The sequence below is a fragment of the Eublepharis macularius genome, chromosome 4 (assembly GCF_028583425.1).
Source record: "Eublepharis macularius isolate TG4126 chromosome 4, MPM_Emac_v1.0, whole genome shotgun sequence".
Taxonomy (NCBI): Eukaryota; Metazoa; Chordata; class Lepidosauria; order Squamata; family Eublepharidae; genus Eublepharis; species Eublepharis macularius.
In genome coordinates, this window is record NC_072793.1 from 11921952 (window position 1) to 11937915 (window position 15964).

The 15964-nt window shown below is 48.2% G+C and overlaps 1 protein-coding gene across 1 annotated transcript; it reads left to right on the forward strand.

The window, feature by feature from the left end:
- Nucleotides 1-3088: 3088 nt before the first annotated feature.
- Nucleotides 3089-15084, forward strand: RND1 (Rho family GTPase 1). Its single transcript, XM_054975233.1, has 5 exons — nucleotides 3089-3302; nucleotides 3964-4051; nucleotides 5906-6015; nucleotides 9369-9503; nucleotides 11550-15084. Exons 1-5 carry the CDS (start codon nucleotides 3183-3185, stop codon nucleotides 11793-11795), a joined length of 699 nt encoding a protein of 232 aa, XP_054831208.1. The 5' UTR covers nucleotides 3089-3182; the 3' UTR covers nucleotides 11796-15084.
- Nucleotides 15085-15964: the final 880 nt, after the last annotated feature.

Genomic DNA, 15964 nt, shown 5'->3' on the forward strand with positions numbered 1-15964 from the left:
GAAAAACCTGAAATGATGTCACCAAGCCAACTTGTTGCTTTGAAATTCTTCCTTAAGCAAAGGTGTTCACTTAGGGCCTTGTTTTAATTTGCCTTTAATTCTATGTATGAACCCCTGGCATGTGTGTTGGGGCTCATCAGGGCTTTTTTTCTGGGAAGAGAGGTGGTGGAACTCAGTGGTGGAACTCAGGACCACACAATGACATCACTTTGGGTCAGCTGGAACAAGGGGGGAGTTTGTTAAAGTTTAAATTGCCCTTGGTGAAAATGGTCACATAGCCGGTAGCCCCGCCCCCTGATCTCCAGACAGGGGAGTTTAGATTACCCTCCGCACCACTGGCGTGGAGGGTAATCTAAACTCCCCTCTGTCTAGAGATCAGGGGGCGGGGCCACCGGCTATGTGACCATTTTCAAGAGGTGCCAGAACTCGGTTCCACCACGTTCCCGCTGAAAAAAGCCCTGGGGCTCATATTCCATTTGTTCAATTTGCTGTTTAACTCTGTTGTTTTTTGGGGGGCAGGGGGACCTGTTTCCATGTCCTAGAGAGAGGAGAGTTTGTAGGAATGTTTGTCATGGAAGTTATTCTTTGGAGGGGTGGTTAGAGGCAAAGGGTATTGGGAGACGAGGGGTTGTTGTGGGGTTTTGTGTGTCTGTCAATTTACAAGTATATATCTGTACAGCTGTTGGACTATCTATGTGAATAGGAACCCTGCCTTTTTCGGGTTCCTAATCCTGTAGAGAGAGCCCTCCATGAATACAATAGGTGCTGCGCAGAACTTCTAATGAACATGTGCAAGGCAGGGCCTGCCACCACAATTCCGTTTCCTCCTCCCTAAAAATGTTCATTCTAACTATTTTGAGAGCCAGTGTGATATAGAAGTTTGTGTGTTGGAGTAGGAACTGAAAGACCCAGTTTCAAATCCCCATTCTGCCATGGAAATTTGCTATGTGACCTTAAGCTAGGCACACACTTCAGTCAAACCAACCGCACAGGACTTTTGTCGAGGAGGACAATGTAAGTCACTTTGGGCCCCCACCAGGGAGAAAACTGGGGCATTAAGTAAATATGTAAGAACATTCTACAAAATATCATTGGAAAATAGCATGTTGATCTTGTATTCCGAGTTTGAATTTATGCAGCCTTGCTTGGTTGGAAAACAGGGTCCTAGTTGTAGCACTGTAGATAATGGTTAGAACCAGGGCTTTTTTTCAGCAGGAACGCGGTGGTACAGAGTTCCGGAACCACTTGAAAATGGTCACATGGCTGGTGGCCCCGCCCCCTGATCTCCACGCAGAGGGGAGTTCAGATTGCCCTCTGTTCCACTCGGCGGCGCGGAGGGCAATCTCAACTCCCCTCTGTCTGGAGATCAGGGGGCGGGGCCACCAGCCATGCGACCATTTTCTCCAAGGGCAACCCACTGAGTTCCACCAACTCTTTCCCCAGAAAAAAAGCCCTGGATAGAACCTTCATCCTCATGTTCCTGCAATAGTAGGCCTAGTTCCACTTTACTTGGCACTGGATTCAGGAATTAGTCAGGGGTGCTTGGCTGCTGTCTCCAGTCCCTCCGCTGGCCTCAGCAGTCTAGGAGTAGAGTGCTTTCCAAATTAATACCTGATGTGCTCATGTGACATTTTGTATGTACCAGGCCTCCCAGTGCAATTTCTAGATTGCAGACTTGGGGAAAGATCTCAGCAAAAGTATCTAGAGACCTGCGGCCAGTCAGGATGAACAGCACTTGCCCTTGGATCTGGGTCAATAAAGAGCCAGTTAAGTAGGGGAAATCCAAAGTTTTATTTCCCCCTGTATATCCTAACCAACTGACTGGGCAAGTCTGGACTTGAGAGAGCAAGTGCAGAGTTACGCTGTATCTTTTTGTTTCATCTGTGTTTCCTTGCAGCGGGCACTTCTGTTCCTGAACATTTTGCTACAGAGCTAAGATGTACTTTTGAAGGGATTTGTCAAAATTTGAAAAAAAGAAAAATTGATATGAGAACAGATGGGTGAAATGAAAACCTTTCAAATTTCATTTGACCATTTGTTAGGACTACCTACAAATCACACGGAAAGCACTTCCTTTTTCTTCAGCTGGGAAGAAATGTACTTCTCGGTAACATCTTGTTCTTTGAGGGAGATGATACTGTTTAAAACTTCTCTTCCCCCAACATGAAATTCTATGATCAAAGTTTGACCACGGCCAGGCTCCCCCTCAAAACAAAATGCCCCGGATCGCAGAAATCTGCAGAACTTTTATTTCTAAAACTCAAACTCCAAAGGGGAAAAAAATTGAGACGTTCAGACTTCTGGGTTTATGTACACTTGACATTTTCCTCCTGTAAAGTAAACCTTCGACCCTGTCACCAGATACACCTAGCAATCCATTGAGGATATACGATCTTTGATAAAACACTGCCTGCTTTCCTTGATGTAGGATACTGAAATAAGAGAAATCGACGAGTCCAGTAGCACCTTTAAGACTAACCAACTTTACTGTAGCATAAGCTTTCGAGAATCACAGTTATCTTCGTCAGATGCGTGGAGGGTAAGAAGAAACTGGACAGATATATAGGTTGAGAGGGGAGGGGGGAGTAGATGCAATCAGTAGCTTCTGATAAAGCTTATGCTACAGTAAAGTCTTAAAGGTGCTACTGGACTCTTCGATTTTGCTACTACAGACTAACACGGCTAACTCCTCTGAAATAAGAGACAACTTAGTGCTTGAGTGACTAAAGAAGAACGGAAGCAACCGCGTTCCTTGAAGGCTCTAACCTCCCCGCCTGCTCTAAACCTCTGTGATCAATGGAAAAACAAACACAGGCAGAGCTCCTGAGCTGATTTACAGCGGAGCAGCACCAGGGCGCTGGGCGCGCCTCCCTCCCCTCCGGTTTCATTTCCGCAAGGAAAGCGAGAAATCCTTCCCAGGCGTCGGAATGTGTCTTTAAAGGGGCGGGGGGAGAGAACCTCTCCTCGAGCCAGAGACCTGCTTCTCCGATTGGCGGCCCCAGATCCCGCCTCCGCCTCCCATTGGCTCCCCGTGTCCTCTATAAGCGCCGCTTTCCCCGCCGCCCCTCCCTCCGCGCAGCCCCCGGCTCGTTTCAGCCTGCGGAGGCGCGCGGGTCTCGGGAGGGCGATTTCGGGTCTTGCTGCGGCATCTCGGTGGTGCATCGAGCGAGGCCGGCGTCGCGATGCGGGAGAGGCGAGCTGCTCAGCCGGTGGTGGCCAGGTGCAAGCTGGTGCTGGTGGGGGATGTGCACTGTGGGAAGACGGCGATGCTGCAGGTGCTGGCCAAAGACTGCTACCCGGAGGTGAGCGGCGCCCGATCGGAACGGGGGGCCCCCGGCCCGGTGCCCTCCGACGCCAGGAGTCCGCTGCCCTTCCTCTTGGCTGTTCTAGGCTGGGATGGAAAATGCCTCCGACCAGCAGCTTAAGGTGGAATTGCTTAATCATGTTCATCTTCCATCTGGAGGCTCGGAGTGGGGGGCTCGGAGGGTCTCCTGCCCGGACACAGGCGAAGCCGAGACGCACAGCAGCCTGCCTCTTCAGGCTTCCCTGCGACCCTTCCCCGGCTCGGCCCCTGTTTCTCTCTTCTGCCTGCCCTTTCCCTATAGATCTGTACGCAGGAGGGCTTCCATGGGTGGGTGTCATTTTTTTAAATGCTTTTGCCCCAAAGAGTCCATTTTTTTAATGCTTTTGCCCCAAGAGTCAATATGGCTTCTCCCTTTCTGTGGAATGGGCTTGATATGCGCAGAGCTGCGCACTGAACTGCTACCTCCGTCGGTCAGCTTCTGCTGGCATCTTCAGGTTGTGTGCTGAAGGGTGGCTCTCAGCCTTCCCTCGCCAGGTGATGCCCGCTCATGGGACTCGCTGATGCCCTCTGCTTTTCCTTTCCATGTCATTTCTAAAGTAGGTCACACAATGTTAAAAGTTCTGGTGAATGACCCCTGGCTGTCTTTCTCTCCGTCACAGACCTACGTGCCCACGGTTTTTGAGAACTACACGGCATGCCTAGAGACCGAGGAGCAGCGGGTGGAGCTCAGTCTATGGGATACATCTGGTGAGACGTCTTTCTCCTTTGGGATATGGCTGGTCCTTGGCAATGTCCAGGCCTGCACTGACTGGCTGTGCGGCAGTGAAGCTGCCTAGGTTGAAGAGTAACTTGTAGACCTTACTGCTTGGGGCAAGAGGAGGTGCATCAGTACCGAAAGTCCGTGGCTGTAGAATGATGAGATGCATGCTCATGAGATGCATGTTCGTCAGTGGCTCTGGGTGCGTGTGGGGATGAGGCAGGGCATCCTGATAACAGCAGCTATGCTCAGTGCTTGTTTTTTTCTTCCCTCTTGACCCATCTTGCCTTTGGGTACGGGAGAAGATACTGTAAGTATGTGTGAATTAAATTCCTCTTCACCCACCTTGGCTCGCATAAGGAGCAGGAAAAGGTTTGGCTAGCTAGAATAAATGGTTTGGAGGGGAGTGGGTGTGCATTTTCTCAGTCTTTTGGATGTGGTGCAGTCCTGAGCTCTAAGACTGGAGAGGGGGACATCTAACATTGGTATGCCGAGCTTCCTCCTCCTCTTAAGAGAGTGGAGGGGGGAGGAATATGCAGATAGCAAGAAGAGCAGAGACTTTAGACCATAAAAGTTGGCATCTGGAGCAAATGGAAACACTCCTGGGGAACTTCCCCCAAAATTGCCCACTTTGGCTTTAAGATCAGAACATCTGTAAAAAGATGCTCCACTCTTGGTGTTCCTTTACTGGATCTATAGCTGCTTTTCCCCAGCCCAAGTCTGAATGAATCCCTGAGGACTAAATTAACAAAAAAATTCCTCTCCCTTCTTTCCACATGTCCAGTAAATAATCCTTTTTGGGACCTCGAAGGCTGCAAAAACTGTGTTTTTTTTCCTTGGCTTGGTTTTTGCTCCTTCCCTTTCGTTCCCCTCTGGAATGCAAAGAGGGATGGTTTGCCCATTGTGCCCGTGTTGGGAAGGAATCCCAGGGCAGGAGGAGCTCAGTGGATGTTGCTGAAGAAATTGGGGGTGGGGGAGGGAGGAATAGGGAAAGGAACCACTCACAATAAGGGATGCTTTAAGGGATTGTGTGTGTGTGTGAAGGGGTGCAAAGGAGTTACTCTAGCAACTGGGGTTGACTGGGGCAGGCAATGGAAGCTCCTGTTGCTGCTACATCCTCTCTTTTCAAGGGGGCTGGAGGTGGGGGTCCCTGGCTACTTGGATCCCCTTTGTTGCCATGGTGATTGTGCTGGTGCAGGGAGGCAGGGGCTGCTTGCTATTCTATGCACGCAGTGTCTGGACTGCAGAAGCATTTTTGGATGCTGCTCTTTCTCGCAGCCCCCCTCACGGAGATCCGATTCCTTCTTCCTCCCTCTGCACCTATGCAGCAACCCCTCCAACCCCGTGCTATTCCCCCTCCCATTTTGCAAGCGTATCTTCCCTTGCACATCTGCAGCCTCTTTTTTTCTCTACTCACTGGTGAGAGAGATGTTGCTAAGCAACCCCCATTCCTCCCTGTTTGTTACATTCCCCTTCCTATCCCTAGAAATTGGGGGCATTGTACTCCGCCTACCCTCAATATTTGGGGTGAAGGGAGGAGAAAAGAAGATGGCCTTGATTGGCCTGGCAAAGCTGTTTCCATCTTTTCAAAGTAGACCGAACAATGAAGTGGGGGGTGGGGGCGGACAATGAGCAGAGTCCTGCAGAAAGCATGTGGGGGGGGGGCCTTAGGGAAACTTTTGACCTTCTTACTTCTGCTGTTCTTTCAGTAGTAGACAAGCGGCGAAGAGTCTGATTCGTCCTACTCCATTGGATGCTTTTTACCTTCCCAGATTCTTCTGGTCAATAAGTGAAGGCTTTGAGCAGTGGTGTTAACTTTCCGATCTCCTTTTTTTTTTTTACAGGATCTCCCTACTATGACAATGTGCGCCCTCTTTGTTACAGTGACTCAGATGCTGTCCTGCTGTGCTTTGATGTCAGCCGCCCTGAAACCATGGATAGTGCTCTGAAGAAGGTGAGACACGTGCACCTGGGCCAGACCAGGTGACGCCGGCTTATAAGGCTGAACTTTGGATAGTGGATTGACTGAATGTTCAAAGGACAAAGCACTGTGGTGCTGCTTAATAAGAAAGCAGTGATCCACTTTGTATATGCAAGACATGGCCACTTCCTATTGGGTCACAAAAGCATGTGAGCGCCTAGAGACCTAAAAAAGATCACTAAAATAAAAGGTGAAGAGCCTCAGGAGCGGGGTGCTCAGTGGCATGCTACTGTTCAGAAATGACTCTCGGTAAATTTTTATCCAGCCCCTTGAGGTCTACCAAGTTTTTGTCAAAATATGATGCCACAAACGAATGTGTTTTCAAGTTTAAAGAGATTGCCTCACACTTCCATTGTTTGATAGTTTGTGCGCCTGTGTAAGTAATATCTGTAAACAGGGCTTTTTTTTTCAGCTGGAACGTGGTGGAACGGAGTTCCGGCACCACTTGAAAATGGTCACATGGCTGGTGGCCCCGCCCCCTGATCTCCAGACAGAGGGGAGTTTAGATTGCCCTCCTTGCTGCTGCACGGAGGGCAATCTCAACTCCCCTCTGTCTGGAGATCAGGGGGCGGGGCCACCAGCCATGTGACCATTTTCACGGGCAATTTAAACTTTAAAAAACTCCCCCCTTGTTCCAGCTGACCCAAAGTGACATCATTGTACAGTCCTCAGTTCCATCACTGAGTTCCACCACCTCTTTTCCCAGGAAAAAAAGCCCTGTCTGTAAGTAATATGTCTAAGCTCGTGAAGATCACACCTATGAAGCCCTTAATGTTGGGGGATGTCAACTTCATCGTATAGCCTGATAATTCAAGGGGAACTCTACCTGCATATGCGATGTTTAGGAAAGAGAGTGGCCCCCAAAACACAAATCAACCATCTCCCTCTTGAAGAATCGTGGAGGGACTTAAAGCCACTGCCCTCTAGGCCCAGGCACCAGGCAGAAACGATCTTCTCAAAACACAAAGCAAACACCATCTCTCCTACGTGAAGCTGAGCTAAAAGATCATCCAGCTCCCACATTGATAGGGATGGTCCACAAAAAATGAAGGTGACCAAAAGCGGGTCTTGCTGACCTTTTTCGAAGCCTGCTGTGATGAAAATTCCACCGCGTCCCTAAGTTGTCGTTTTCTGTGTGCTTCAGTTCTTAAAGTTTTGTATTTGTTTGTTCAGTTTGCCAGTTTGAGCCTTGTATTTTTGAAAGACTGGTGTTTTGTACTTCTGTGGGTTTTGTGTATGCTCTTCTTTCTGAATCTCTGTTGAAAACCTTTTAAATACCTTGTGCACTAAAATGGTAACGTGGTTAGTCCTGACGCAGCTCTCCATTATCTGTGTCCTCTAAGTTAGAATTGTGTGGCTAGGTTACTTTTGATTCCCTGGTATCGTGTCCTAGCTGTTGATTGTATTGTATTTTCACTTGTACTATGTAATCTGCCTTAGATCTCAGTGAGAAAGGCTGATCCTACTATATAAAAGGCTAAGTGTATTCAAGACAACTCACTTCCTGCCATGGTGTACCACTAGAGGGCTGAGGAGAGAAGCCCAGATGAGGCAGCCAGACCTCCAGAAAGGGCATCATGGTGGGAGGCCCAGGCTGGGATCAGGCACGGAGCAGGTGACAATGCCTTCCCCCCGCTGTCACCCAGCTGGAATCAGGAATGGAGCAGGCAGCAATGCCCGCCCCCCCTTCTTCACCCAGCTGGGATCAGGAGCAGAGCATGAGGCAGTGCCTGCCCCACTTCATCCAGCCTGGATCAGGCACAGAACAGGAGGTAATGCCCGCCTCCAGCTTCACCTGGCGGGTGTCAGGAGTGGAGCAGGTGGCAATGCCTACCCCCCTTCACTTGGCCAGGATCAGGCAAGGAGAAGGTGACAATGCCAGCCCATTTCACCAGGCTGGGATCAGGCACGGAGCAGGAGGCAATGCTCACCCCCCACTTCACCCAGCCAGAATCAGGCGCAGAGTAGGAGACAATGCCCATCCCTCCTTCATCCAGCTGGGATCAGGAGCAGAGCAGGAGGCAATGCCCACTCCCCCTTCACTCGGCCGGGATCAGGTGCAGAGGAGGTGCCCGCCCCTCCCCGCCTTCATCCAGCTAGGGTCAGTGAAGGAGGAGGAGGAAATGCCCACCTGCCCACCCTCCCCTTTCTAGAACCTGTTGTATTTTTCCCCACAATGGGCTTTTTTGCTAGTACACAATAATAGTGCAGCCGTCTGGTGTAGTGTTAGAATGCTGGACTAAGAGCAGGAGGACTTGGGTTCAAACCCCCTTGCTGCCAAGTTGCTCTCGGAGTGCCCTTAGCCCAGCCGTTCTCTAGGCCTAACTTACCTCACAGGGTTATTGCGAGGATTAAATGAGGAGAGCCACGTATACTACCTTGTGCTCCTCTGAGAAAGGGCAGAATAAAATGTTGAAACTATAACTGTGGGGAAAACAGTTGCCAAATGGAGTATATGTCAAATGGATGGAGTTAAGGATAAACTTGGGTTTATCAACACTGCAAAGCACAGCAGGCTGCCTGTAACTTGGTAGCTACTACTGAAGTTAATGTTGGTTTGCCCTAGATTAAAAATTGCATGTTAACTTATCATAACCCTGAACATCTGCCTGTGGTATTCAGGTCTGGAGAGGGGACAAGGACCAGCACAGAGCCTAAAGATGTTTGCCCCAAGATGCTGCTTTACTGATGACACCAAACCAACCGATGCTGTGCTTAGAATGCCTCTTCTAGTAGCATGCAAAATCTGCCTTCAGCCATCTTGGTCTGTGGTTGGTCTTGATGCCGAGACAACTAGGGCTATTGCCATGTTCTTTTTGGTATAAACCAATTCTTCTTGTTACTTTTAAGTTGGCCCAGGTTTAGAAGCGTTGATGGTATGGGGGACATAAATATTTTTCTACGTGCATCAAACCTCCTTGTGGAATTAAGCATGCCTGACCTTTCCTTTAGCACTCTGTTTTAAAATCTCATGCCCATTACAGGCTATAATCAGAGAGTAGGGGCCAAGCTACAAGTGACGAATGACGCTTGAACGGCAAGGGAACAGACTCACGTGTATTCCTCCCTGTTCACTTGCGCTCCACTCGATCACTACAGGGAGGTATACACGTGAGTCTGTTCACTTGCCGTTCAAGGGTCATTCGTCACTTGTAGCTTGGCCCTAGGTGATAGCAATTCTGTGCTTAAATCTTCCCGGTTCAGGGTGTAGTAGTTAACTGAGTCTTGAAGGTCAGGGCAGCTTCTGTTGTGATGGTATGGCAATTTCTGTAATTCTTGGAACATTTGGGGCGCAAATCACCTCTAAGATGTTTCTGTCTTTCCAGTGGAAGACAGAAATTTTAGACTACTGCCCAAGCACCCGTGTGTTGTTGATCGGCTGCAAGACAGACTTACGCACTGACCTCAGCACCCTGATGGAGCTGTCCCATCAGAAGCAAGCCCCTGTATCTTATGAACAGGTAAGCCACACCTGATGCTCGTGTGGGTCTCTCATTCAATTTCTTTTTTATTGTGGTCAAGTGATGCTCTGTGTTGGTGTACCTTGGTTATGGTAGCAAGTTTTATTAAATTCAAAATTCCTCACACGTTTTAGGTAGATAGCCATGTTGATCTGCAGTAGTTCAGCAGGCTCTACCTTGAAAAGCTTGTTGATTCTAAGTTGCCACCGGGCTCACATTGTGCAGTTCCCAATGTTCCAAACTGCAGAATTCTTAGAGGAAACCTCTCATCTCTCTTGATATGATTTTTTTCTACAAACTCCTGTAAAGAAACTCTTTACGAACTGAGAATCAACATGGTATGTGAAACATGGAAAGCATTTTGAACAATCCTCTCTTCTAAAAAAGAGAATTCTGACCCAATGTCTCTCCAAAGCAATAGATATTGTTACAGGAAATCATACAGTGAGTAAAATATCACTGTACTTCCATAAGGTTCAGCTGCAAATTTTAAAACCTTACTTCACTTCAAAGATTTATTCTGCCAGAATTGGGTTGGCCATAGCTCTTGGCACATATGTACCTGTAATGTATGCAGAGTTGAGGTGTACTGTACATGAGAGTATCCTGGTGCCAGGGCCGGATCTAGGGTTACCCACGCCTGGGTCAATTCCCCACAGTCCCTCACCCAGGAAAAGCATGCCGCCCCGCTGCCACTGGAGGGAAGGGAGCGCATGGCAAGCTGGCCACCCCGGAACACGGCATGCTGTGGAGTTGGTGGTGGCTGCTCAGGCAGCTGAATTGGAGGGCTGGAAGGCCACCCACGCACGTTCCCCTTCCCCGCTGACGGGGCAGCTGGCTTGCCGCGCGCTCCCTTCCCTCCAGCAGTAGGTAGCGCAGGCGGCATGCTTCCAGGGGGCAACCTGCACTGCTTCCAGCCGCCCCGTCAGCGGGGCAGGCGAATGGCGCGGAGGCCTTCCAGCCCTCCATTCAGCCATCTGTGCAGCCGCCGCCAGCTCTGTGGTGCACTGTATTCTGGGGCGGCCGGCTTGCTGCCCCCTCTTTGGCAATGCCAGGGGCAGGGTAACCCCCCTGCCTCCCCTTGATCTGGCCCTGCCTGGTACTTGAAACATGCCCATAATCTGTGTATATCTCATAGGTGCATCCAGGGCTTTTTTTCTGGGAAAAGAGGTGGTGGAACTCAAGACCGCACAATGACATCACTTTGGGTCAGCTGGAACAAGGGTGGAGTTTTTAAAGTTTAAATTGCCCTCAGTGAAAATGGTCACATGGCCGGTGGCCCCACCCCCTGATCTCCAGACAGAGGGGAGTTTAGATTGCCCTCCGCACTGGAACTCCGTTCCACCACGTTCCCACTGAAAAAAAGCCCTGGGTGCATCCAAAATGCAGCTCACCTGTAGACTTCTACTGTGGAATTACTTGCATGTCCCATATGTCATTTTATTGTGCAACAAATGATAAGAAGTTCTAGAAGGGGTGGAAGAAGCCCAGTTGAAAGGGTAATGTAGAGGAGAGGGCTTTAGAGTGAGCCACTCAAATCTCATATGTCCGGCCATTAAAGGCCACCTTTTGCCAGCATTCAAAGATGATCACAGGTAAGCACAAATGCTTAGCTTCCTCCAGTTCCATCCTGTCGCCCTCAATATATGCTGTGTAGAGGAGGTTTGCCATTATCTCAGGGTTCTAAAGCATACTCTTGGGCAAAAGCAATATGTAGCCACTTTCCCCATTCTGAATTCTAGCAAACTCTGCAACGGTCCAGATAAAGAGCAAGAGATGCGCTCTTTCCCATGTGACGTAGACGTGGAGCATTTTACTGGCTTCTTTGAGGACTTAGCATTACAAAGCCCAGCCACAGCAAAGATGATTTGCCATGCAAAGATCCCACGCAGGCATAGCTGAGCACAGGCCCCTTAACCGCTGCCAAAAGGCTCGTGCCGTGAGGCTTGTGGCACTTAGGTGTGCTGAAAGCAATCGTCTACGTCCTGTTGTATTTTTCCTCGGCGTGGCTGCCTGGTTCTTACATCCTCTGCTCTCTCTTTGCAGGGTTGTGCTGTAGCCAGGCAGCTTGGAGCAGAGACCTATCTGGAGTGTTCAGCGTTCACATCGGAGAAGAGTGTGCACAGCATCTTTCGGACAGCGGCATCTAGCTGCCTCAGCAAGGCCGGTCCCCAGCCTCCTAAGAGCCCAGCCCGAAGCTTTCCCAAGAGACTCCTCCGCTTGCCCAGCCGGTCTGAGCTCATCTCTTCCACTTTCAAGAAGGAGAAAGCAAAAAGCTGCTCTGTCATGTGAAGGGCCTACCCGCTTCTGGGAGCAGAGGGTAGTGGTGGTGGTAGAACAACTATGGACTTCAGGCCTTCTGGTTGACCCTTCTGGGGTGGGGAGGGGGGCTGCCTGGTTCCCATGGGCCAGGCCTGGAGAATCCAGAAAGATCCAATCCCCGCTTCACCACCACCACCCCGGCTTCAGCAGGCCTGTCCGTCCCTTCCACATTGCAAATGCTTTCCCACCATGCAGCTGCAGTGTGTACTTCCAGATAGACACGAGGGGGGAATCCGAGCTTGGTCGAATGGTGAGGGTGAAGGCTGGCCCCAGGCACGGCCTGCTCTGGAAGGCCCTGGAGGGATGACGTTGCACCATCTTGGACAGTAGTGGCTCCAGTGGCTATTCCACATGCTTGAGGGTTTCAAAGGTATCCTCCCCTTCCGACACACAGTTAATAATCTCCCATTGGCCCTGATCCCCTTCTCCATCTGCTGCTTGTCTCATTTGCCTGTCTGAAGCAGGCTGATTGCAATTACCTTTCCCACCCCTCCCTTTGGGTACCCTTCCTTTTAGCTCCTCTTGAGCAGAGGTGTCTGTGTGTCCTCCTTTTCTCCCTTGGGAGATGATGGGTGGTAACAGGAGGAGGGAGTGACTGTTTTATAGACATTGTCTCTTTGTGTGTGGAAGAAATATGGGGAGGGGAGGGGTGGGGAAATCTGTTAAATGTTCAGTGTTATTAAAAGGAAAAAACTTATTTATTAATGAAAAATATAAGATTAATAGCCTCGTTCAAGGGGATTTCTTATTTGTCATTATCACTCTTGGACTTTCCCAGTTGTAGGTGGAAGAAAGGGGCTTAAAGATGCCAGATCAAGATGAACCTTGGATTTCCCACCACCATCTTTAAGAGACCTGGCCTCTGTTCAAAAATATTTAGAGAGGCCGTCATTCAGTGTCTTTACCGAATGACATTCGGTGTCATTCGGTATGCTTCGGTATGCACAAGTCCTCAAGTTCGATGCTTGGCTTTTCTGATTAAACAATTCTATGGAGTGGAACTTGTGAAGATATCTACCTGAGGCTTTGCAGAAGGCCTGCCAGCATTACGGTTCTAGATAGGGCAGCTTTGTGTGTTCCTATCCAAACCTTTTGTTGCCTTCTTGATTTGAGCCAGCAGGACGGTTTCTGAGGCTTGGCCATAGCAAGCCTCCCTAAATCAAACTGAAAAGCTAGACTCCTTTCTTGTAAATCTGCTTCTCTTCCGTCACAAATGGCTCATCCAGGACTAGGTCTGTCTAAGTGTTAGTTGGCTAGCTAAGCATTTATTTATGCTACAGATTGGTTCTAATACGGTACACAAGGGAGGTAAGGAATCTTGAAACCTGAGGTGGATGTCACTGTTGGTTGTTCAGCCTGGTTGCTCAAGTGCTTGGGAAAAAATATTTTGCCCATGCCACAGCATTCTTGCCTTCCAAGTACCTTTGTGCCTTCCTGCCACATGAGAGTGGGAGAAGGGTATGGTGAAGACATAGCTTTAGTGTGTGAGAGGTGACAGTCACCTCTGGCTTCCCAGGTAGCCCTTCCAAGAGTGCCAATTAGCTTGAGCTGCATATGCCCACTGATGGGGCATGTGTGTTGCCAGATCTAATCGCTCTTTAGTCTGTTGAATCCCTGTTTACTGGTGGCTATTGCAGCAATTCAGTGGATGGCTTCTTTGGCAGTGTCCATTGTCTGTTCCAACTTAATTTCAGCAAGGCTAACCTTTTAGGATGTGTGCATGCACAGGAATGTGGCCTGATCAGTGGCTTTCAAACATTCTGGTTTCACTTGGACATTTCTGTTATAGAATTCCTGTTATAGTGAATTCTGGGGCATATAGTGAATTATGGTGCACATTTGATTCATATAACGAGGCTGATTGGACATCATTTCTGCCCTAGTAGTAAGACACCCTAGAATGTATCCCTGCCATTGGAAGATCAGTAACGTTGGGTATGCTGCCTTCTGATGAAACTTTTCTACTACTACTAGACCTGATTAGGGGTCCAGAAACAGTTTTACTCTATTGGCCAGCTAAGGTCCCAATATGATTAGGTCTAGCAAAGCAAAGTTCACCTGGTAGTGATGCAGAAAATAGAACAATTGCCAGATATTGGTTGCTGGTCACGTCTATCAGCAAAACAGTTTCTCTAGCCAGAAATGAAGACCTATTGCCCTGTAAGCAGGCGTAAAAAGGAACTCCTTAGCTAGATTTTACTCTTTGGGTTTTACCATAAGTTGAGAAATGTTGGATAATGATCATGGCTGTCACTAGGTTGAGGAGGTGGTTGTGGTCTAGGCATCAGTTTCTGAAACAATAGCTGTCAGCTTGAATGATGACTTTCATGACATTAAAAGGTACCACTCTTTCCTTCTAGCAACCACTGTATAAATGAACCATCACTCTGTATACAGGTAGAACATGTCTTCCAGCTTAGATAAGCATTTTTAATGGTATAGGGAACAGTCATGAACAGCCCTAAACTTCTGGCTCCTTCTGTCCACAATTGTGCTACATCACATTTTACTAAATACATTAAGGATTCTAACAACGATCATCCAATTTTAAGTGGGGTGGAGTGCCTTTTACAAAGAGGCATTATCAAACAATGTTACTGCTACACTTGGCCAAAGGAACATCTGGTTTTGCCAGTGAAATAATTGATGAAACCTAACAACTTGCTGACCCTACTGCTGGGATATAACTACTCAGTGTAAGTGCATTTTTCTTCTTTTACAGTCATTGACACGTCAGTTCTGTTGTCTTAATTACATAGCAATGATTGTGTTGCAAAGTTGGCTTTCATTTAAGTGTTCAGAGCCAGTGCTAGCTTTCAGATAATTCTAGCTTTTCTAATAAAAGATAGACAATTCCTAGTCGTCATGATTATGAAGATAAAATCAAGATGTCTGCTACGCTATGTTTTAGTGGCTGGAATCTCACTCTTACAGCTCTTTCCTCCACCTCAAAGACTGAGCCTGTATCCTCCTTTTACTATAAAGTTCATTTCTTCCCCTTCTGACACTACACTAATTCTGCAAAAAGGGCCGTATATAACCAATGGAGGTATAGTTCAATAAGTTGTCACTTTGATAGATGCTCGGAGTTGTACCTGTTAAATAAAAATGGGTTGCCTTTGATAAAATCACCTAATACTTACTTAATATGTAATTGACACTTTATCCTGTTTATAGCTTAAATTTTACTGAATAATCTTCCTCTGCTGGTGATTGAATCCTGGTTTGTGTGGCGCTTCTGTAAGCATTCTGAGTTTTTTTTTTTAAATGGGCTTTTTGGAATTCTTGTTGTTCTGGAACAACAAGCAGGCAGAAGTGTTTTTTTCTGCCGTGGCTGGTTCAGATCCTCCCCTCTGAGTAAGAGAGGGTGTCAAAGGAAGTGAGATATATCTTCCACCCCACCTCTATTGATCTAAGAGTCAGTCTGCATTTCTTCACTACTTACTTGATATATGTTGGAGCCAGGCAATAACTGCTGTGCTGGACTTTACCCCCAACCAAACAGATGCCTGTTATCATATCCGGCCGACTCATTCGTTCATGGGGTAATCTTTCTGCACCAATGGCATTGTAGGAACAGACTCTCATTCTATGGCAGTGGCTAATGGTTTCCTGCCACAACTCAAAGTGGGGGGGGGGGATAGCCTCTGCTGCTGGTTGCCCTTGGTTTAGGAAATACGGGCTTTTGGGGGTTCCTTTGAGCTTGAGCCAGCTATTGATACTATATCCAGTGCAACAAATTTAAGAAGATAATGTACAGAAAGGAATAAAGAACTTGATGTGAGTGCTATGGCTCTAGCTACCAAGGTCCAGGGACCAGTAATGATTTTCTGAGAGCAGATTTTCCAGCAGCTAGGTCTTAATATGTCTCTAGCTATGACCAAGAAATAATAAGGTAGCTGCAGGCTTGATTGTTCAGTGACTAGGCTCCGTAAGGGCAGGAAGCAGGTTTAGTTTCTTCTCTAAGAGCCAAGCTACACGTGACGGCTTACACAGGTTGAACACTTGTCAGCATCCCTCAAGTTTTGATGGGAAATGTAGGCATCCTGGTCTTGCAGCTGTAATGGAGAGCCAAGCTGTAAAACCGGGACGCCTACATTTCCCATCAAAACTTGAGGGAAGCTGACAAGTGTCCAACC